Raw genomic sequence first — 24910 nt, 5'->3', positions numbered from 1 at the left:
TCGGAGGGTGGGCCAGAGGCTGGAGAGAGAGGGCTGGGTTGCTGTAAACCACCCTCCTCTCCATTACTGAGATATGTGTTGTTGTTGTTGTTGTTTAGTCACACAGTCGAGTCCAACTCTTCGCAGCCCCATGGACAACATCACACCAGGCCCACCTGTCTTCCGTTGTGCTCCGGAGTTTGCTTAATTTCATGTTTGTTGCCTTGATAACAATTTGCTGTCCCCTTCTTCTTTGACCTTCAGTCTTTCCCAGCATCAGGGTCTTCTCCAGTGAGTGCTCCCTTCTCATTTGGTGGCCAAAGTATTTGAGCTTCAGCTTCATTATCTGGCCTTCCAGGGAACAGTCAGGGTTGATTTCTTTTAGGATTGGCTGATTTGATCTCCTTGCAGTCCAGGGGACTCTCAAGAGTCTTCTCCTGAACCATAATTCAAAGGAGGAGGCTGGAGGGCGCACCCACCCCAGACTCTGACCCCTCAAGAGGCAGAGTCTGACATGTGGGTCAAGAGCATGAGGACCGAACCTGAAATCCCCTTGTTCAAATGTCAGATCATTGTTGCTGTTCACTGTCAATTGTACCTTTCTGTATGCAATGGAAGAAGCTTAGTAATCAATCTAGATATATATTGTAAATTTCAAGTTGGCAGAAGATCCTGGATACAAATAAGAAAAACAAATAGTTGAAAAAAGGAACAAGAGTCCAATAGCACCTTAAAGACTAACAAAATATGTGGCAGAGTATGAGCTTTCGTGGGTCACTGCTCGCTTCTTCTGACTCATGAAACCTCATACTCTGCCACATATTTTGTTAGTCTTTAAGGTGCTACTAGACTCTTCTACTTTTCTACTTTTCTTTTCTACTTCTTTTCTTTTCTACTGCTACAGACAAACACAGCCACCCATCTTGAAAAAAGATGTCAAAGAAAATAGTTCTTAGCGAGACAGTATTTTATATAGGTTTTTTTCACATAGTGGTATATTCTCTGTATTTGATTGTGTGACTATGTGTCGTTACTATTGCAGCAAAAGTTTTTCATAAGTCATTTAACCAATTTCATTGTCTAAAAAACATTCTGCATTTGTAGGGTCTGGAAATCAAACAGAAGTATCTTCCATAAAGACTGAAGACTTGGGCAATGTTCAGGAGATGTCTACAAAAAGTTTGATTGTAGGCCCTCTCATTCTTCGACTTGATAGCAGTGCAGTGCACAGGATTATGAAAATGATTGCTTGTGCTCTAGAACATGAATATGAACCATACAGCAAGTCTAAACAAGGTATGCTATATGTTAATATTTCTTTTTGCAAGTAAAGTAGATGAGTTTAACAGAAAAGTATTAATTACAAATAGTATGCATATGCAAGAAGGAAGGTTTGCATGGAATTTAATTTTAACTGCCTTAGCATGGCCACTGATAACAGCTGAAAGGGGATCTTTCTGTTTTGCTGTGTGTCTGTTTGACTAGTACAGTGCCTTTTGAAAGGGAGTGAGAGTTGGAGACAGCTAGATTTTCTGCTTCTGAAAAAGGGAGAAAGTCCCCTTTAACAACCAAAAGGGCTACACTGGGTGTCATGGGACCTGCATGGACAAAAAGCATGTGCAGTGATGGCTGTAGTAAGGAAGGGAGATGGGTGAGATTGAGTGAAAAAGTTCTCTGGATCCAGCCAGAGATGTGGTATCATAATAGGTACATTTTACTGTCCTGCAGAAGGAAGTCCCAACATGGGAGTCTCTTTACGGTAAAAATTTAAAGACAAATATAATAGACTAGGAATAAGGCCCATTGTGGAAATAAATACAATGAACTCTAGAAAGAGGCTCTGGAAGAGTGCCAAGGCCTTGGGCACTCAGCGTCAATTTGCTGTGGTGACCTCCTCAAACCCCACCCTCTCCAGTCCAGGCTCTACCCCTGAAATTCCCAGGAATTTCCCAACCTGGAGTTGGCAACCCCATCCCCTTCCCAGCTAACCATCAGCCTACCGTTATCAGCTCCTCTGACTGCAGCTGACTTCTGCCCTCCCTCCTGGAGATCAGTTGTAATTCTGAGTGATCTCCACCCCTCACCTGGAGATTGGCAACAATGGTTCCGCAGGAGGAAAAGTAGTCTTTCTCTGCAATGGGGACCAAAGCAGCCAACATAATTCTCCTCTCCCCCTTTTGACTTGCACAACAACCCTGTGAGGTAGGTTAGGCTGAAAGTCTGTGACTGGTCCAAAATCACCCACTCAGCTTCTACAGCAAGAACCTGGATCTAGCAGATCCTTCTCTGAAGCACTGACTGCTATGCCTAGGGTAGCCAACTTCCAGGTGGAGCCTGAAGATCACCAGGTATCACAACTGAACTCCAGACAACAGATCTCTCCCCCCCCCCGGAGGAAATAACTGCTTTGGAAGGTGGGCTTTATGGCATTCTGTTCAGCTGAGGCCTCTCCCCTCCCCAAACCCTGGCTTCCATAGACTCTACCAGAAAATCTCCAGGAATCTCCCTACCTGGAGCTGGCAACCCTAGCTCAGCTGCCCCCAATGAGTTCCTCACAAAGGCCTGCAAAGGGTTTCCTTCCTTTGTCTGAGCCAAGCTTGGTTGCCTACTGTGGCGAAACGGGCTCCAGTTTACAACTCAGCTGTTTGCCTCCAAACCTCTTCCCTCACTCCTTAAGTTTGCTGCCACCACTCACTGAATTGTCACTGCCTTTTTAGAGGCTGAATCTCCCTATTTGGAGATGGAATCCCCAATCTTTGGGGGATCCCTGGAAAGTTGGCAACCCAACAATCTGGCCTTTCCTTGCTTCCTTGGGCTACCCCCTCCCTTTGTTATTGTGCAGAGCTAGGGAGACTATATGGTCAGAGCACAACACAGATTAGTAGCCCAAATAATTTACACAGTTATGGAGCACACACACACTAAACGAATAAGGCAGAACTGTAGAAGTAAGCACACACTATGAACCAACAGGACATAAATCAACAGGGGTTAAACACAATCCTCTTTTCCTACACACAGTACTCTCTACCTCTGGAGGTTGTGGGCTCAGGATAGGATCTCTCCTTGGACCGGCCTCTGGCTCTGCTTCAGCCTCTCTCTCTTGCCTAAGAGAGCAGGGAAACTTCCATTCATTCCCCAGTCCAGCTGACCGTGGAGTGGCTGAATTTCTGTTGCCTCCCAGGGTTCCCCCACGTCTGTGGCTTGTGGCCTTGGACAGCCTCATCAGCATAGGCAGCAGGAGCATTTCCTAACCTCTTGTAGGATGAAGACTGCCTCCTCCCTGGATGGGCTGGAGTCTATATTGATGCTGCCCTGCCCCTTGGGACAGTCCCTCTTTTCCTGCACTTTTTGGCCTTGGGGCAGCTGGGAACTGTAGGCCAGCAGATCAGGAAGCCCCATTCAACCCAGTGAGTGATATCCCTGCAGGCCCCTCTCTGGAACTACAGCTCAATTAAACCTTATGGGGGAACATTTTAAACAAACAACCACACGGCAGCCATCTTACAAACACAGGTAACTGCTATTTTGTTACACCTACCAACAGCCACTGAGGGAAAAATTAGTCCCACACAGGAGGCAAGCAGGAGAAGTGTCTTCGTCAAGAGAGAAAGCCGTTTGCCAGTAATTCTGGCAGGGCACAGTGGCTGAAGGGGGAGTGGGCGGGGAAGAGGAGCAGACCCAGCACCCGGCCAGTGGCACGCGAGTACTCTTGAGTGGCGGCTGATGGGCCAATGGCTGAGGGGGCGCATTGCACAGCCAATGGAAGAGCTGCAAAGTGCCATCCCAAAGCACAATTATTATATATAGAGATAAGATGTCGAGAGCCATTTGTTTATTATTTTAGTGGTGTGGAACTTAACAGAATTATTTTTTTGAGCATTATTTTTCTCTGGAAGCTTTCCTAAATGTAGAAGGGTGGTACGATTTAAAAAAAAATCGTAACCTATTGGGGTTTTTCTGCTGCTCCTGATGTTTCTCCTTAGAAAAAAAACTCCCCTGTATCTGTTTTTAGATTTTCCTGCTAACTTTACTATTAGATTAATGCTTAATTAATTTACTATTAGAATAATGCTCTGTGTGTGTGTGTGTGTGTGCTGCTTTCCTCTAATGTTTTATATTTATTGTTGAAAGTTGCTTAGAGAGGAGTGCACTAGAAATGAGGTTTATCTATAGATGACAATGAATATTCACTTGAGTTCTATACTACATTTGGTTGACTCTAATTAATTGTAGATTTTGTAGATGGAACTAAAGCCATGCCAAGCTCAGAAGAAATATCAGTTTTGGAGGAATATATTCCAACTCGTATTACCAACTTCACAATTCTGAAATGCACTGTTACAATTCCTATGGCTGAATTTAACTTGCTGTGCCACTTGCTACCTATAATCATGGGACAAAAGGTAAAATAGTGTCTGTCATGAACTATGCTTGGGATCAACATATAGACATTAACTTGGGATTTAGAGAGACAGTGTTGTGCAGTGGTTAGAGTGCTGAACTAGTATCTGGGAGACCCAGGTTCAAATCCCTATTTTGCCATGGAAGCTCACTGGGTGACCTTGGGCCAGTCACACACTCTCAGCTTAACCTTCCTCATAGGGTTGCTGTGAGTGTAAAAAAGAGGAGAATGATGTAAGCTGGTTTCAGTCTCCACTGAGTAGAAACACAGGATATAAATGAAGTACATATATTCTTATTTCACACAGGTTAACTTTTTGTCATTAACTTTACAGGAATTTTCAAAAATTGTTTTATATATAACATTTAACATAAAACTCTGAAAAGCCCTAAAACTGTGGGAAACGGGATGACAGGGATAAGAGAGGGGGTTCTTTTCTTTTAGTTTCATATTTGTTCCTGTGTACATGTATGTGCACATCACAAAGTGATGGCAAAACAGACTATGCAAATGTGTTTCTCTCTTTAAAATGTGAGTATGTTATGTTAAATGAGTGTCTATTCTTTTTCCAATATGATCTGTGAAGAGTCCAAGCAGCTTCTTAAATACTACCAGTCTTCAACCTCTGCGTCCTCTGCCTTGTATCCAAATATTGGTGGACAAAATTGTCTTGGAACACTCTGTACCAATGTATGCTGAACAGCTCGTACAAGCTGTCAGCAGCATTAGCCAGCCATCTGATAACTTACTTCACTATTGTTATGCTCACTGCTATCTGAAGGTAAAAAATGTTCTATTAATTTAGTGCACTGCTAACAGCTTTGACTTCATAGAACTTTATATAGACATTTGGTTACAGTCAGAAATCATTATATATGTGTGATTCCTAAAACAAACAAAAAACGAATTTACTGAGGTTGGGTTAGTTTGATATTTGAGCCAACTTTTAAAGTATGTTGTAGGTTGTTCTCTCTCTGATATGATGTATTCTAATTTTTATAGAAACATGCTATCCTACTGATAGTTAATTCATAATGTCAAATACATTTTGCAAATGAAAAGTGATTTTAGTATAAAAGTTTATACTTCAGGCTCTGCTGTTATTGTTCTTATGGCGTGATCTTTTGATTTGTTTCAGATATTTGGTTTTCAGGCAGGGCTCTCCTCATTGGATATTAATGGGTCGTACAGCTCACCAGTCTCAGTTGTTCCCCCATTCAGTACTGCTATTTATGGCAAAATGCTCCAGCTTCCAAAGTACTGGTAAGTTTATGCCATATTCTGGGTTTACCAAATATGATCAGACTTTCTACTATTTCTAGTGAACTTGGCCTCCACCTGCCATCAACTATTGCCTGGACAGTTACTATCAAATATTGGTTGCATTTTCAATTTTGGGCTTGCCCTAATACACTGCTATATGATTTACTAAGGGACTACCAAGTGCGATGAAAATCAATTATTTTGTATTATCTGTCAGAGTATTTGGGATATAGAGAGCCAGACCATTGCTGCGGGAATCAGCAGGACTTGCTCTGCTTATTTTCATGGCCTGTTGTCCACCCCAGGGCCAGGAGCTGCCTACATGCAAAATCTCACTAATCCTCGACAGCATTGGGCTTTTATTTATTTAATTTATTTATTATTATATTTATATCCTGCACCTTCCCGCCAAGGCAGGCTCGCTAGACTGAATATTTTTCCTTTAGTTGTTCAGGTCTATATCACAATATACCTCTTGAGAATAGATTACATAAATACTGCTCACTGGAACCTGACTCAATCTTTCATATTTTACTTCTCTGTCCCACGCATTGTAAGCTTCCTCAACAACTTCTTGATCCTGTTATTTCCAACTTTACTGGCTCCCCAGAGCGAATTACTCGGTATTTACTCGCTGATAAATCCATCAAACTGATGGAACTGGTGGCTGAATATCTGGCTATTGTGTTGCGTAAGGGTAATCATATTTCTAAGGTTAGAGAAGAGAATATTTGATTAATTTTGTCATCATTGTTATTCTTTGATATTGTTTTATTGTTTTATCTGAACAGTACCACTCCCATTTTGACTTTTATCTATGTAAGATCATCTCTGTATTTTATTATATTTTATGCCATTAAAGGTTATTGAAACTTGAACTTGAACTTGGTAAGTATTAGATGCTATGAATTATTGACACAGGCATTTGTTACATTTCAATTGGGGAAAAGGCTGAAAATGTAGTAAAAACATCAATTTTATGTCTTAAGAACATACCAAATATGAACTACAACAACTTCAGAGCTAAAATCTCTTCAGTGCTTCTGCTTCTTCCCTGCCTTTTTCTTTTCTTTTTTTCCCATCCCCCTGGGGGGAGGTTTTTATTGGGGTTTTTTCAGACTACAAAACTACAACAGAAAATATGGGGAAGGGAACTACATCTAGGGGGAGAAAGAAAAAAGACCCACAACTAACTAAAAACCCAAGAGTAGGGTATCAGTACATCAGCTTAACATCATGCTATTTTAAAAAATATTTTTGGGGAAAAAAATGTCAACGAACATGAAGTTGAGCAAACTTCAGAGGACAGCGGAAGACTGGAAGGCCTGGCATGATCTGGTCCATGGGGTTGCGAAGAGTCGGACTCAACTGTGCGACTGAACAACAACAACATTTTCAGAAAGCTACTAATAATACAGTGAACTTAGTCGGTTATGCTAAGATAATATCATTTAATCATCCCTTTAACTGTTTAAAGAAAATCCCAGAGCATCCCAAGTAATTTTGCATTTCTTCCCTGCCTTTTCCCAGAGTGCCCCAGGTTATGTCTTAAAGAGGCAGTAACATATAAACAATAAGACACACAACTTTCAGCAATTATTAGTATTCACACTCCCCCCAACAACAAAATTATCATATCTGTGTAAGTCACAGTGGATAACAGACAAGGACTGGATAGTAAAATGGCACATGTTGAACTCTGTGATCATAATTCCACTTTCCCTATAGAACAGATAATTGAGAACATTTTGATGCCAATTTATAGGGTTCTTTCATGTGTTTTCCCATCTGTTCACATATGAATTATGGTCTCCTAATGAATATAGCTGGGCTTGTTGAAAGTCCAAGTGCAACGTCAGTTTGTAAGTACGGTGATCTTCCAAACAAGTAGAAGGGTGAGAACCCTATGGCTTTATGCTGTGTACAGTTCTAAGTGCAAATCATCTTGTTAAGAGAGTCCTTCCAACTGGCTATTTGTTTCTCTGGTACAGTTTGTCACATCGCTAGCAGCATCTGATTTGTTCTGTCAACTTGGCAATTACCTTGAGGATGGCATGGAGTTATCTGAAAAGGCTTTTTGAAAAGATAGTTTTCAAATTCTGCACCTTGATCATGATGTAATCACTTGGGAAACCCAATTTCAGATTAAAATCATTGAAGATTTGATGCTGATCTTCCAGACTTGTTGGTTGTATAAAATAAGCCTGGACAAACCTTGAAAAAATATCAGCACTAAAATATATTCATATCATCCTCTGCATCCATCTAAATGCAAGAAATAAGTGGACACAAGTTCAAAAAGTTCTGCTGTGACTAGATTGGTAAGCGGAGCTCTGTCCAGCTAGCATTGTTTCTTTTGTTTGACACAGCTGCAAATGCTGGTGACATAATGTTCAATGTCTCTTTTCATGTGAGGCCAGCCCCCCTCCCCAAGTGTTCCCTCGCTAAATTAAGGACCTGTTCCCACCAAGGTGTCCCATTTCCTCATATAGTTCATGATATACCAAGGGCTTGTATTTTGCAGGTAAACTATTTGGTTTCTTGACTCGTTTTTCCAATAAAGCAGTCTCTCATTGTATACATGAAATCAGTTTCATTCTTGCAGAGGAGTGCGATGTTCTTAATTGTACTTACAGTTAGTGGGTTAATGCCCATTGTCTTATACTGTAGAATTTTGGAGATCAAGATCTTCTTTCTTTGCAGCAAGTATGTAATCCTTTGCAATGGGCTTTAGTGTGGAGGCAAAGCCTTTTGCAAAAATTTTTACTACCAGGGGGTTGAAAGCAACAGGTATCAACAGGATACATTACCTTCTTCCTGTTCATCTGCAGATTGTAAAATGTCTTCAACCACATCCATAGGTGTTTCTTTGGTAATCTGAGGTATATACCTGACACTCTCAAGTGCCGTCCTAGATAATACATCAGCATCCACAAATGATTTTCCTGGGCAGTATTTTATGCTGAAATTGAAATCAGCCAATCCCCTACCCAGCAATGGGTGGTAGTGTTAAATCATGCAGAAATATAAAGGCATAAAATATAAAGGTATGTTAATAGGTTGTTATTACTGTACACTGTGAATCAGAGCACATAATAGAGGTAGTCTAAGAACTTGTCTGTGACTGCGCACTTCAAGGCCAAGAATTCCTGAGTCCAAATGATGGTTTTTCTCTGCTGCTGTGAGTTTCCTTGAACCATATCCAATAACCCAGAGTCGACCTTACTGCTATTGATAGAGGACTGCACCAAGCCCATTATTAGAAGCATCCACATGTACAATAAAAGGGAATTACATACTTGGCTGTATTAAACGCTCCGGTAGCTAATTTAATATGATCTGGTGTTGCTCAGTCCAAGATACTGGTTATGTGGAGGGTACATGTCAAAAAGTCCCTCTTTGTCCATTCATATGTTTCCTTCTCTGGGTTGATCTGTGAGATTCAGTTGTGATAGAACCTAGGAAAAGTTCAGGATATCAAACAATGGTTTTGTTATGTGAGAAAAGTCTGGGGTATACTTTTAATCATCATCAGTTTTTATACCCCGCTTTTCTCTACTGTAAGGCATCTGAAAGCAGCTTACAATCGCCTTTCACTTCCTCTCCCCACAACAAGCACCTTGTGAGGCTGGTGGAGCTGAGAGAGTTCTGAGAGAACTATGACTGGTCCAAGGTCACCCAGCAGGCTTCATGTGGAAGAGTAATCATGTGTAATCAAACACTACACAAAAGAGCCAGTTTGGTGTAGTGGCTAAGTGCGTGGACTCTAATCTGGGAGAACCGGGTTAGAATGGATAAAAGGAAGTACTTCTTCATCCAAAGAGTGATTAACACATGGAATTCACTGCCACAGGAAGTGGTGGCGGCTACAAGCATGGACGGCTTCAAAAGGGAATTAGATAGGCATATGGAGCAGAGGTCCATCAGTGGCTATTAGCCACAAGGTATAGATAGGGACTCTGGGGCAAGGTGATGCTCTGTCTTCTTGGTGCTTGGTGGGGTCAACAGTGGGAAGGCTTCTAATGTCCTGGCCCCACTGGTGGACCTCCTGATGGCACTGGTATTTCTGGCCACTGTGTGATACAGAGTGTTGGGCTGGATGGCCACTGTGTGATACAGAGTGTTGGGCTGGATGGGCCTTTGGCCTGATCCAACATTGGCCTCTCTTATGTTCTTATGATTCCCCACTCCTCCACTTGCACCTGCTGGATGACCTTGGGCAAGCCATAGTTCAATGGTGACTTTTAATTCCCTATTGCTCTTCAACAAGGGATTGCTGGTATCCTTGGGTGAAAAGACAGTGTTTGTCTCATTCTGAGGTTGTGCATACAACTGCTGTAGTGCATCATTTTTCTCTGCCTTTGCCTGGGGTACCATTTCCCTGCTTATGTTGTTTCTCTCTTTCTTCACTGACAGCCAGCTTCAGTTTTTCAAACAAGGTTGTATTCCCCATTACTATGTATAGGTATGAAAGTTGGACAGTGAAGAAAGCTGACATGAAGAAAGTTGATTCATTTGAAATGTGGTGTTGGAGGAGAGTTTTATGGATACCATGGACTGCTAAAAAGATAAATAAGTGGGTTCTAGATCAAATCAAGCCTGAACTCTCCCTAAAAGCTAAAATGACCAAACTGAGGTTATCGTACTTTGGTCACATTATAAGAAGATTAGAGACACTGGAAAAGACAATAATGCTAGGAAAAGTTGAAGGTAGCAGGAAAAGGGGAAGATGCAACCTGAGATGGATTGATTCAGTCAAGGAAGCCATGGCTTTCAGTTTGCAAGACCAGAGCAAGGCTGTTAACAATAGGATATTTTGGTGGTCATTAATTCATAGGGTCACCATAAGTCGGAAACACTGATGGCACTTAGCGCACACACACATGTAATCAGTGACCCGAGTGTCATTTAAATAAGGCTGCATCATGATCCTAATATTATCTCTTTGTAATCCTGTAAGAAAGGAAAGCAGCAGCATGAACAGTCCCTCATCCTCTAATTCGCTTAGATCTGCTCCATTCAGATACTTTACTATGTCCTTGAGCAAGGTAAAATATCTCTTACAATCTTGCAGCGATCTGCCAGAAGGGCCTAGAAAGTCACAAACCTCCCTCAACTGTTCCCCTTGAAGCTGATATAAAAGTCCTTCCACCTCTGTAAGCAGACTTATTAGCTCACTTACTGTGAGCCATGATGTTTCTGACCACTTCACTCCTTCACAAGGCCTCTTTGCCTGAGGCATTTCTTGTGTTACCTCTACAGCTTTGTAAGTTCCTCTTGGGAGGGTAAAATCCTCTTACTTCAAACCCTCCTGGCTGGCTCAACAAATGTTACATTCCAATCAGGGGGAAAGGTATGAAATGTAGTAAACATCAATTTATATTTCTTAAGAACACACCGACCATGAACTGTAACACCTTGAGAACTAAACTCACTTTAGTACTTGACTCCCCTTCTTCCGTCTTCTTTTCCAGAGTGCCTATAGGTTATGTCTTAAAGAGGCAGTAACATATAAACAATAAGACAAAAAATAAATGGCAACTATTATGACACAAAATATACAGCAACTATTAATGACCTTTCACAAGTTCTGTGTACTTAATTTTTATGGAGTTGAATTCAAAGGGGCCTTTGGGTGAGTGGAATGTATAGCAATAGGGGGAAGGGAAACTCTAATTTTGTTTGCAGCTCCTGGCACATGTCTAGTGCTGTTTTCAAGTAGACGGCTTACCCTCAAAAGTGGCTTTTCAGGGTGAAGGGACAAAAAGGCAGGAAACCCTGATGCATAAGTGGAACTTTGCTTTGCAATCTTTGTGGGTGTATTCATATTTTTGTGGGTGTATTCATATTTAGTGGCCCTTTTTATAGCTTGTCTTAGATTTTCTGAGATGAGTACCATATTTATAGCAAGACAAATGTGTTTGAAAATCTTTTTATTCAAGTCAGTAGTGTAATCATGAGCAGCATGCTAAATTATCTAGGGAAGAGTGTGTTCCTTATTTACAATGTTTTGCAATGTAGATAAGTAGTCCATTAACATTATTTTCATAATTACGTCTAAAAAGGTGCAATGTAATTCTTTCCCCACCCCTTTTCTGTCTTTAAATAGCTCTTGAAATGAATGCTTTATTCACACAGGTTCTACTAAAATAGCATATATACAATGGTCTTTTTGTGTATACTGTTTGAGAGAGTGGGGAGGATATGCTGCTTTGTGACTAATAACTATACGTCTTAACAAACTCATTATTGTAATTGGTAAACCAACAGGTGGTGGTAATTTATTTTTTCTTGGTCATATATTTCACTGGCATGTCACAAAACAACAAAATAATTTAATTTAAATTGTTTGCTTTCTGGTGTGGAACAATTACCTTTTCTTGGCATAAAGGAAATGTTTTAGTGCAATAGATGAGAATTTAAATTGATGATCAGGTTGATGATTTATCTTGACAAGTGTTTTCAAAAGACAAACTGCTTTACATGCCTGCATTTATATGGAGACAATCTGGTGGTTATGTTCAAACAGTGTCCTACTGCACTCACCCATCTCTGTCCAGCTGTTTCTGGAGATCCTGCTTTAATAATGGATGGGTAGAATTTAGTTATATGTGTGCATAATAAAATTGAAAGACCAGATTCATACATGCCATTGTGTAAATGGAAGAGACTTCTGCTCATGCAAAGGGAAGGGGAAAATCTTTGGGTTTTGCCTGTTTCTCCTTTGTTCTTATGTGATATCCCTTGTTACTCCAGAAGGTTGTTTTTGTTGCTTTTGGGGGAGTGTAGGGGACTGCCATGGGAAGAAAGCCTGGCAAGCCTCATTCTACAGAGTACAGCTTGTCATACTTTGGGTCCAAGCCAAAGTGTATTTGGTAGTTCAGATGTACCCAATTAAGATCCTTAACACTCTGTGTTTTCCAATACTGGCTGAAAATATTATACCTTTATTGGACAAATTTTTCTGTATTTATATTTTCTAACTATAGTATATGATACAATAGGGTGATACATGCCCGAGCTGAAACAGATGAATTAATTCAGAAGGAGAAAATGTTAATATAAATAAGATTAAGCTATGTTAACATAATTTTCTTTTTTGTCTTTCTTTTTTTTTGGCAGCATTGGTTTAATGATTGAACTGGATTAATTTCTTGCCTTTTAACTTCATTTTGTTCATGATTTTACTACAATAACATTAATTTATGCTAAGAATCTCAATAAAAAATAATTTGAGGGTAATGAAGTAGAAATAAATGAGTGCAGCAGCCACATTGTTAAATGAAGTGTAGTATGAAGTGAATAAAACTCCAGATGAAATACATCAAATAGCACTTGAACTAAATCGAAATCAGCATGAGGACTGAGAGCTGCATTGAAGTCATGCAATGAGTGGGAGCTCTGGCTCTCTCTCTCTCTCTCTCTCTCTCTCTCTCTCTCTCTCTCTCTCTCTCTCTCTCTCCCTCTTTCTCTTTTAAATTATACCACCTGCTTTATTTGGATTTTGAGATTTCACATTCCAGAGGTGCTTAAAGTACACACATCTCATGATACATATGTTCTATATACACAACAGGCCATAGTTTTTAAAAACAAAGGCATTTTATGAACTGTTATGGAATCCCCTAGGTAGTGTGTTTTGAGTTAGCAGTGAAAATCTCAACTTTATTTCTGACATAAATCTGCAAAGTAGCTTTCATTTTTCCAGTTTAAAAATAATTCCAAATTATATACATCTAATATGTGGTATTACTGTAATATTTGCACTTTTCAAACTGTATTTGAAGAACTTTGAGTAGCATACTTCATTGCTTAGATGAAATAACATCATTAGAAATGGCATTATCAACTGAAGCACTGAAATCAGTAGTAGGAAATACCACTATAAAATCGCCTACTTAACTACATGTGGAGTTCTGTAATCGGAACTCCAGACATAATATTTAGCCCCAAATGCAGCTGGAGGTGGGTGCTAAGATGGATAAAGGCTATGGCATTGTGGAAGGGGGTATTAATTGTTCCCCCTGCACTATTTCCCCAGTCAAAACTGGCTCTTCAGAGTAATTTAATTGTTATCAGAGGGAAAAGAACACAAGCACAGTATGAGCACCTTTTATTTCATACAAGACCTCAAAGTAGCTATGGGGGAAGTATGGTTTTTGAGAATGGTTTTAGGGCATTTTGTATTAAGTTATTGTTGGAAATCTCTTTGAACTGTACACGAAAAGCAATATACAAGTGCCTCAAATAAATAATAAGCACCCCACAGCTGCTTTTTAGGGCAAATTAGTATGTCTTGTGGTTGGCTATCAGAGAATATCTCCTATGTGGCTTAGTTATTAAGGACTTCATGATTCCCAACAAAACACAGTTGGCCATGATGTCCAAATCAGACAAAAGAACACACTTTGGCTTGTTGTCTACAAACTAGTATTACAAATCATGGTTTTATTTTGGTTTGTAGCAGGGCTTTTTTCCTCTTCAACAAAAATGTTTTCCTCTTCAACAGTAGGCTACTTCAGGGTACCAGTTTGGCTTTATTAATCTAATTCTTAACTTGGCACATACTATAATTCTAAGAATGCCTGACCATTCAGGTGTGAACCTTTGTCCAAGGAATTGGAGCACATGTGGTTGTGATACAGTGCTGCAATGTAGGTGTTGGATGATGAAATAAACAGTATGGAGAGTAGGTTCATGGAAAGAGGGAAGACCCTTGCTCTGAGGAATGTTAGATTAAGCACTTAAAAGGAGAGACATGGCCTAGTATATCTGTTTTTCCTTCAGTGCTGAATGATTACTGATGTAACAAGTATTAGAAACAATCAAAGTAAGTATGTGAGGCTTTCTTACTGATTGGAGTTATTGCTTTGGTAGTAATGGGTTGAATCTGTTAACCAACGGGCTCAAGGACTATGGATCATTCTTCTCCCCCCTCCGCAGGTATTCCTTTCTGACTCCAGAAATTTGATTTCTTAGGGATGTGGGATGACATGGATTAATATTGGGTGGGTTGCAAGGACTGCATGAAAGAAGAGAAAGATAGAAGTGGGGTGATTTCACCCACTTCCTCACTGCATACACCCCTTGCCTCATGTTGCTATTAGTCCATATAAGTGTTGCAAATTCAGTAATCTGCCTAGAGTCAAAAAAGATGGTTGGGGGGAAGAGATCTGCATCCATTAGCATCTTTTGCTGATGGGTTGCTGGATCCAACCCATTCTCTTTTACTTTCCTGAAAAGATATTGCATAGACAGGCTCATTAGAGCAAGATCTTTTGTTTAATTTAAATGTCATTAACAATATGATTCATAATGGGTATGGTAGGGGGAGATACGGTGGTGGAGAGAAGAGCAGGCCAGATTAGGGGAAGGGATAGCAGACATCTTTGTGCTGTTGTTTTTTCTGGCTTTTCTAACTGAAGTGATGTTAGTAGCCATAACAACCCACCAGGCTGTAAAATTCTGCTGCTAAATGCCAGGTCAGTCACAGGAAAAATAGCAGCCATCAAAAATGTATTCCTGGATGAAGGCACAAACCTGGCATGTATCATTGAGACTTGGCTTTTGGGAGGGGTTAACCTCTCCCAGTGATGTCCCCCAGGGTGCTTGTTTTTACATCAGCAAAGGTCTGGCGGGCAAGGAGGTGGTGTTAGTGTAGTCTGTAAGTACTCTATACCCCCAGCACCGTGGCCCATCCAGAACATTTCCAGTTTTGAGGTTGTGTACCTAATGTTGGGAATGAGAGAAAGGACTGGGATTCTGTTGGTGTACTGCCCACCCCACTGTCTAATAGTCTTCTTTCCCAAACAATCTTCTTTCCTGAACTGGCAGAGGAGGTCTCAGTGGTGGTGTTATGGACTCCTAGGATGGCTTTCCTTGGGGAACTTAGTCATTCCAAGGCTGTCTTGTGAGGAGCTGGTCAGGATTTCATGGCCTCCATGACAAGCATGGGCCTATGTTGGGTAATATGCGGTCCTACATATTGTGCTGGTCAGACTCTTGATCTGGTATTTGTTCTGAATGGCAGGAATGCCATCTGAAGGTGGAGGATTTGATAATGGTTGGTCTACTGTAAATCAGAATATGTAAAGTGAGTGAAATAGTTGTAAAATGTACTCCAATACAGATTTTATTTGGTCAAATGAAACAATCACTGGGGAAAAAGCATGGATGCATTCTGAGAAATATGGTAACAGCTGCTAGGCTACTGATGGCAAAACACTGGTAATAAACCAATACTCCACCTATAGATATGTGGCTCAGGAAGTGCTGGCTGATTATGATAATGGATATACAGTAGTTTGTAAATAACTGAAAAGGCGGGGGGGAGTACTCACAGGCTTTCTTTGTGCAAAGATGGTGTCCATTTATAAATTACTGGAGTAGAGGTAAACCAGAAGAGATGACTCAACTTAGAGCTCCAGATATATTTGGAAAAAGCAATTGATGAGTATTTTTTGATTTAAGAGATATATTGAAATCATAAGACAGTTTTTACCCTTGAAATTCAAAGATACTCAACTGATAGTTTAATTGGTAGCTCTAATTAGTAGTTTAATATTTGATTACTATTTTATTCGTGCATGATATGGTTTCATAACTTTGATATTTAGAATAATAAGATAAAAATAATTTAAAGAACTCCCGATTTAAGCCGATCTTCAGTGCTTTTGGCCAAAGGCTGACAGGCTAATAGGGTTTGTTCCAGTAGTCATTCAGAAAATTTTAGCTCAGCAAGTAGAATCATCTTTTGCTTGTTGTTGCTGGACTCAAGCCCAGAAAAGACTACTTGCCTGTCCTCTGATTCCAGGGTTGTTGGGTTTTTTCCATGTAGCCTGGATTTTTTTTCTCATTCTCACATAGCAGATAGAGTTACAATAATTTTTCCTCTGAGGCTACAGCTTTTGGCCTTTGTACACATTGTGATCATGTAGTATTATTCTTTGTAATAAGGATTCTGATTGTGCAGATGTAACAGAACATTTTAAATATTTTTCACAATGGCAAGGATGCTAGTCATCTGGTTAATCACAGTTATAGCCAAGTGATAATATTCTTGACACAGTCACATGACCAGGTCCTAGAACTAATTGATAATTCAAAATGAATAATTACTAAAACCAGATAACATCATCTGAGAATTCTAAAGAACTGATCTTTTAACAAAAATATATAATTTTGCTGCCCGAATCATTCCCCATATCAGACCTGTCATGTGCAGAGCTCACTGCATATGAAGAAGTAAAACATGAGTCCTGAGGCTAAAGGGGGTCATCAAAATGGGTTTTATAACCTGTTCCCTATTTGTCATAAATATTCAAAGAGAAGAAAATGGTATGTAGATAGATACATAACCACTAGATAACTTTATTAGAAGAAGAAGAAGAAGAAGAGATTGGATTTATACCCCGCCCTTCACTTCCCAAAGGAGTCTCAGAGCGGCTTACAAGCTCCTTTCCCTTCCCCTCCCCACAACAGACACCCTGTGAGGTAGGCGGGGCTGAGAGAGATCTTGACAGAAACTGCTCTTTTTTCAAGAACAGCTCTTATCAGAACTATGGCTTTCCCAAGGTCATCCAGCCAGGTGCAAGTGGAGGAGTTCTCCCAGATTAGAGTCCGCACACTTAACCACTACACCAAATTAGTCAGTCCAAGTACAGAATAGAGAGACGAAGATCAAGACAGAAAGTTCAAATTGTTAAGTAACTATAGACTATTTACATGGGATAGTCTTGCACAGTTCTAATATGTGGTTGCGTTACTTTAAGTCAAACACCCAATTAAAGTTATTCCAAATTTTGTTCCTCCTGTGTGGCTACTCCAGAGTAAACCAGCCCTGAGAGAAGAGATAGGTGTGGGATTGTTGAAAAGGGACAAGGAGGTATGGCAGGATAAATGGAGGGAGGATTTTTGGAATAGTAGTTAAGGAGTTCCTAGACAAGTAGGTATGCTACAGGAAGGTTGTCTGATGGTAGGGCAGACAGACTGGGAATGGACTAGAGAAGCTAACAGAAGGGAGCAGGTAAGAATATGTATTTAAAACATTTTTATGCTATCTTTCCATGTGATCAGGGTTCCCAAGACAGTGAACATGAAAACATTTGAACAATTAAAACATTTAAAAGTATAAAACAATCAATCAAAGCACATAGACAATAGAAGGAGGAGACCAATAATCAGTATTGGTGGTATGCCAAATGAAACAAAAAAGACTTCACCCACTGGTAGAAGATACCAATAGAGGGAGACTGTGAATCTCCCTGGGGAGGGAGTTCCAAAGTTTTGGTGCCACAACTGAGAAAGCCCTTTCTAACACCAATCCAATCTCAGATGGTGGAGACCACCAGTGGGGCCTATGAAGATGATTGGAATGAATGGGTAGGTTCATATGGAAGAAGATGTATATGTTGATCCCAGGCCATACAGGGCTTTAAAGGTCAATACCATCACCTTGAATTGAGCCTGGAAGCAAACTGGAAGTCAGTGTAGATGGAACAAGACTGGAGTGATATGGTCCCTATGACCCACTCCAGTCAGTACTCTACACATAGCATTCTGTACCAACTGTAGCTTCTGGACAGTCTTTAAGGGCAGCCCGATATAGAGTACATTGCAGCAATCTAATCTAGATTTACCAGGGCATGCACCACAGTGGCAAGAACTTTTCTGCCCAGGAAGGTCACAGCTGGCTCACCAGCCAAAGCTGGTAAACGGCACCCCTGGCCACTGCTGCTACCTGCTTACCCTACAGGATACTCAGGTCCAGGAGCACCCCCAATCTACAAATCAGCTCCCTTAGAGGGAGTGTAACCCCATCCTGAACAGAAGATAGCCCATTTCTCAGGTCAGACCTTTCCCTCACCAGTAGCAGCTCTGTTTTGTCGGGATTAAGTTTCAGCTTTTTACCTCTCATCCATTCCAAACCTTTCTTCAGGTAACCATTCACAGTTGCCACAGCCTCTCTGGGATTTGCTGGTAGTGCAAGATAGAGCTGAGTGTCATCTGCTTGTTGGTAGCTACTCAGGAGAGCAACTCAGAGAATTCTGTGAAGACAACAATTTGTTCAATGCAAACACATGTTTCAGGCAACCAAACAGACAAATATATTTGTTTATTTTATTAAACTTTTTTGGTCGCCACTCAAAAGTTCTTGTGGCAACTTAAAACATTAAAACTGATAAGGTAAAAACAACATAAAAACAAATAAATATAAATTATTAACACCATACCAGTATTAAAACAGCCCAAGCATGTGGTTACCATCCAAAGGCCAACCTAAGTAATTCAACTTTGTGTGCCCTGCGGAAACTAAACAAGTCTGGCAGGGCATGGGTGTTATCCGAAAGTGCATTCCACAGGGTACGGCCAAACTAAAATGGCCAAAACAGAAATCAAATAGATTGTATAATCAGAAGCATAAGATGGAGAAGCTCTATTCTCTTTGCTAAAACAAAACCAGGAGCCGATTGTGGTACAGATCATGAATTACTAGTATTGAAACTTAGAATAAAGCTGAAGAAAAACAACAAAACAGTCATGATGCACCTGGAACCAGAAGAACTATGGGCTGAAACCAGAGATATTATCAAGGAAGAATGTGCAAGGGCTATTCCTGTAGCCAAAATAAAAGAAAAGCCTCAATAGATGGCTGACGAAAATGTTAAAATAGCTAAAGACATATGAGAAGCAAAAGTAAAAGGTGACAGAAATGGAATCAAAAGTCTAAATGCAGCGTTCAGCGACTTGCACATAGAGACAAAGTGAAATGTTATAATAATCTTGGGCTGCGGTCACACGCAACATTAGCCACGCAAGAGATACGGAAGACAAGCGGAGTTTCCGGTCGCGATCTCACTAGCACATCTGGGAAGCGTAGCGCTTCCGTGGCACAACTGAGGCTTCCTGCCGAAAAAGCGCAGCAAAAAACTAGTACCTTGGAGGTACTAGTTTCCAGAAACTACGGGGCAAGGGCGGGCGTCTGATCGCGTTTCTGGTGGTATCCGGCGCCCGCCCATGTCCCCTTGTGGAAAAGGGTTTTTTCCCCCCCCACGTCTCCGTGGATGCGCACACGCACCCAACGGAGCATGCGCATTCGTAGTGTACACAAAAATAGAAAACCAGTTCGCCGCGCCGCGCGCTTCTTCATTGCGCGCAGGCGTGTGTTGTGATCGGCACCTCTCCCTTGCCATGGAACCTCCACAGTACCTCCACAGAACCTCCACAGTAGGTCTGATCGCTTTACTGCATGTTAGTTTGCCCCGGGGCAAACAGCCACACTTCTCCTCTGCAGTTTCCTGCCCGTGTGACAGGGGCCAGTGTAAAGAAATAGAAGAGAACAACAAAAAAAGGAATAACATGAGATGTGTTACACAAGATCCAAGAAATCAAAGGAAAATTTAAAACACAGTTAGGCAAGCTGGCAACTGAGGTCAAGTTAGTTCATGCCACAGTATTTCCCATAACTATCTATGGGTGTAAAAGAAGAAAGCTGACAGGAAGAAAGTACATTCCATTGAAATGTGGTGTTGGAGGAGAGTTTTATGAATACTGTGGACTGCCAAAAAGAGAAATAAGTGGGTTCTAGACCAAATCAAGCCTGAACACTCTAGAAGCTAAGATGACCAAACTGAGGTTATCGTATTTTGGTCACATTATAAGAAGACAAGAGTCACTGTAAAATACAATAATGCTAGGAAAAGTTGAAGGCAGCGGAAAAGAGGAAGACCCAATATGAGATGGATTGACTCAATCAAGGAAGCCATGGCTCTCAGTTTGCTAGACCTAAGATTGGTTGTTAACTATAGGACATTTTGGAGGTCATTAGTTCATAGGGTCTCCATAGTTTGGAAGCAATTTGACAGCACTTAATACATACACACTCAGCTCAAATCTCTGTATGACTTCTCCCAGTGGCTCCACATAGATGTTGAAAAGCATGGGGGTAAGATGGAACCTTGGGGAACCCTGAAGACCAAGGGGCAGAGCAGTGATCCCGACTTGGAAGCTTATTCTCAAGGTGGGACCAGAACTATCACAAAACAGTTGATCCAGAAAGATACCATGATCGATGCTATCAAAAGCCACTGAGCATTGAGAAGCCAATGTTGGATCAGGCCAATGGCCCACCCAGTCCAACACTCTGTCACACAGTGGCCAAAAATACCAGGTGCCATCAGGAGGTCCACCAGTGGGGCCAGGACACTAAAAGCCCTCCCACTGTTGCCCCCCCCCAAGCACCAAGAATACAGTGCATCACTTGCCCCAGACTGAGAGTTCCTATCTATACCTTGTGGCTAATAGCCACTGATGGACCTCTGCTTCATATGTTTATCTAATTCCCTCTTGAAGCCATCCGTGCTTGTAGCCGCCGCCGCCACCTCCTGTGACAATTAATTCAAGAAGGGAATTTAATTCAAGAAGGGAAGCAGAAGAAAAAAAAATACTCTGCCTGTCTTGATGGTGCTTGAAGAAGGTTCTAGAGAGGAACCAACAACAAAAAATGAGTGCTTAGTGTGCTTTGTATATGCAGCTAGATTTACTTGGCTGTAAATAGGGGAAGGACTAAATTTGGTGCAGAATTAGGATCCGTGATGGCATTGGGACCAAAGTGCAGGTTCTGGTTACCCACTGGTGGAATTTGGGTTGCATTGTGAATGGTGCAACTTTAGGATCTGAGATATAGGGATCCAGTCTGTCACAAGACCGTTCAACTTTCTATTGTGATGGGGTGCCAGAGAAGACAAAAGTATCAACATGGTTTAATGGAGACCAAGAGAGGAATCCAGTTGCAGATGATTTTAGCTTGGGTGGCAGGTGTAACTGAGACCTGCTGTCAGTGATCATGGATGGCCCATCCCAGGCTTATGATAGAATCATCAGGGTAGCTTGTATTTGTGAAGGATATTCTTGGAGTTTTGGGTATTATCCTGAAAACTTGTGTCATTACTCATGGCCATGAATGTGAGGAGCTTTGGAGGGTTACACAAAAGACTCCTCATTAATGTTCTCATTACATAGTCAAGCACTCAGGCTACTTTCTTTTGAAAGCACCTAGAACAATTCCTGCCTTAATTGAGAGAATTTGCCTTATCAAAATGCATGTGTTCAGCTGCACATCTGACTTCAGAAGGCCAGTAGATTTTGGGGGTGCACAAAATACATGTTGTAGAGCAGAAAGGGGGTAGAAATCCCCTTTAGTTGTCTCTAAAATTAGGTTCCTGAGGTGTTCCAGGAAAATAAAATATGCTTCAAGAACAGAAGGAATAATAGTTTTGACTGGAGAAAAGTCTTTAAGAATATTAAAATATCTACAAGATTCTCTGATTTAGTTACATTCTAACCTTGATGTCTGATATGGAGGACATGCTAAAATATAGGTTGCACTTTGGAAATATTTTTTAAATATAGCTGATTTTCTGGAGGATGGACAAAATATTCTATTTTAATTCCTTTCTCGTGTTACCTTTATTAGAATGCAAGGGAGTACTTACTGTTACAATTTAAAGCTTCTGTCTATGTAAAAATTAAACAAAAAAAATCCTGTCAATTGTGCAGTAAATTCTACAGCGTATACTGAACATTTCTAAATATAGCAGAATAGCTGTATTTTAGAAGACCTATTGAAATGCTGGACTTTTTTGTAAGCAAATAGTTTTTTAAGGTAAACTAAATTTGTGTTTAGGCATACCAGGGTCACCATAAGTCAGCTGTGCCTTGATGGCACTTTCCACCACCACGAAATTTGTGTTAAAATGAAAGGTGTTAAGGGAGCAAAATGGTAACTTTTCTATTGCATCCTCTTCAAATATATTGAGTTTTCCTACGAAGTAAAATAGTTGTGAGACCTTTTTATCAATAGGACAGGGGTCTGCAACATTCTGCAGTTAAGGAGCCGAAGTATTAAGAAGAGCAAGGAGCCAGTATAAGAAAACATTATCTGCATAACTAAAAACATACAACTTATTATTTGATCTTTGAAATTTTGATTAATGATCCACAAGGGTTTTTCAGTCCAAACATCGGTTGTTGTGGTTCGTATATTAGGAAATAGGAAGAAATTAAGGAAAGAAGTCCATTCTGTTTCTGTTCTACCGCCTCATGCCAAGAGAGCCTTCTGACACATTCAGCAATGTGATCATGATGCAAGTTATTCAATTTCTTGCATGTTTCTAGTACTGCTAAAAAAAACCTTACATAGCAAGTTATTCCAAGAGGAAGTCTCTTTTTGGGTGGGGAACTATTTTTTATCTCTATCTTATTCCATGAAGCAGTTTTTAATTTAAAAAATCCAGAACTGGAATTCATGCGGTTTTTAGAGGTGACAAAAAAGAAATCATGCCTTGAAATTGTACTGAAGTCCATACAAATGATTCAGCTTCTGGAAGAGAGTTAAGCTGATGTGTGATGGAACTAAATGACAAGTAATAGTATATAGATATAATGCAAGTGTACCTTTGTCAAATAGATAGGCATGTTGAAATAAACCAAGGAAAACTTTGTGTAAGTGCCAACTTAAACATACCCAGGGTTTTCTTCAATTCTTTATTTTTTCAAGTAGCCACTTGATTCTAGTAGCAGATTACTGGTTTCGTTTTGGAAAAAATGAACTAATCTGATTTTATTGTACAGGATATGAATAATAAAAACATAATTTTTGGAAATACTTGGCGGGTTCCAGCTTTACATTTTGGGACTCTATATAAACCTGTGGAGCCAGCTGCTCACTGCTATGTTCTTTCAATCAACAGGAGGTGTTGATTGTAAAGAAATGGGTTGCTGGTCCTAGAGGTATATACTGCTAGTGTTTCATAGCATGCCTGTGGACTTGCTTGGCATGGTTCTATTGCACCTTGGCTTGGAGGACCAATATATGCTTTCATCTAAAAGTAGTGATTAGAATTAGTTTAACAATGTCAGATTTAACTAAACAATTTGACCCAGGCTGAATCAAGGTGAGCAAATTAGGTAAAACAAGAACTGATTTTAACATAGTTCAGGGAGGGCAGAATCTTTTTTACATCATGCTGCTGCATAGCAAACATTGCTTCTTCCTAAATTTATACTGGATTTTTTCCAAGTTGAGCTTTAGTGTATGGCAGATTCCCCTAGCTACTCTAGATTTTTATTTTACCCCGGAGAATAATAATTAGATTGATAGCTTTTTAATCTGTTTACTTAATGGGCATATGTTAAGACATCTGTTTTTAAGGGCAGGAATTGAAAAAAAAAAACTATTTTGTAGGTTAGATCTTTTAAAAATATCTTTTAAAAATTAATTCATGTAGTAATTTTATGTTAGCACAAATGAGCAACCAAAATTGTAAATATAGAGTTCTTTACAAAATTGTTGTGCTTGCCATGATGATAATAGCAATTGTTATGTATCATGAAAATGGGTTGGTTCCCTTCTGCTAATAGGGAGAAGTTCTCACCTAGCAGAGGAGATCTCTAAATCTAACCCATTTTCTCTTTGTTCTTACATTGGTAGCTGCTAATTATTGGAACATTTGTGTCAAAACAGTTGTTTATATTTCAAAAGTACTATAATAAAAATGCAATTATAATAGTGTTTCATCTTCAGCCAGTTCTAGTTAAAAATTTGTCTAAGAAACATTTGCTGCACATATGGTACTGTAAAACATACTTTCTCATATGTCCTGCTGCTGAGTGTAATATTTTCTTTACATTCTTTCTTTTTGCTGAAAATTGATATCTTTGTCTCAAGGGAAGTATTAAAAACTACAGTAAGTTTAAAATTTGCATATTGTTAAAAAGTTTTCATTTAATATAGTGTTACTAGTCACTGGGGAACTTTTTATGTGAAAGCTGTAAGTTTAAAAGTCGCTGTAGTTCAGTACAGTAGCTGTGCGTCATGTCAGACGAGACTTGTTTTAAGATGAAGTTATTCAAAGATTCTGCAGTACAGATCATGATTACTTCTCCTGCTTTTAAAACCAGTAAATCACTTAAAGATTATCACATTATTCCCTTTTTGTATTTGAGCAAGAAGGTTGTTTTTTTTTAATCTGCCTGGTGGATTTGGCTACATGTTGATAAGTCATCACCCTCTTCTGTCTTAAGGCTTTTGGAGGTAAACAGGGATGCCAAGAACCACCATGGGCCTCCAAACAAAAATTCCTTCTGCCCCCCCCCCCACTCTTCTAAAACAAGTATTGTAGCAAAACAAATCATTTGGCTTTCTGTTACAATAGCAATAAACCAGGAGCAAGCAGAATCAGTGCCGTACCAGTACACTGAAAG

The 24910-nt window shown here is 40.1% G+C and overlaps 1 protein-coding gene across 1 annotated transcript in view; it reads left to right on the top strand.

The window, feature by feature from the left end:
* VPS13B (vacuolar protein sorting 13 homolog B (yeast)) overlaps positions 1-24910 on the top strand; it is a 512836-nt gene that overhangs the window by 74988 nt on the left and 412938 nt on the right. Inside the window, exons 13-16 of the mRNA XM_015405853.1 lie at positions 1084-1275; positions 4216-4385; positions 4971-5165; positions 5523-5647. Coding sequence (XP_015261339.1) covers positions 1084-1275; positions 4216-4385; positions 4971-5165; positions 5523-5647 — 682 coding nt within the window. The remainder of the gene's footprint in view (positions 1-1083; positions 1276-4215; positions 4386-4970; positions 5166-5522; positions 5648-24910) is intronic.

The sequence above is a fragment of the Gekko japonicus genome, unplaced genomic scaffold (genome assembly GCF_001447785.1).
Source record: "Gekko japonicus isolate JY-2015 unplaced genomic scaffold, Gekko_japonicus_V1.1 scaffold232, whole genome shotgun sequence".
NCBI lineage: Eukaryota > Metazoa > Chordata > Lepidosauria > Squamata > Gekkonidae > Gekko > Gekko japonicus.
The sequence above is the reverse complement of the archived record's forward strand: the minus strand, read 5'-3'. Positions and strand labels throughout refer to the sequence as shown.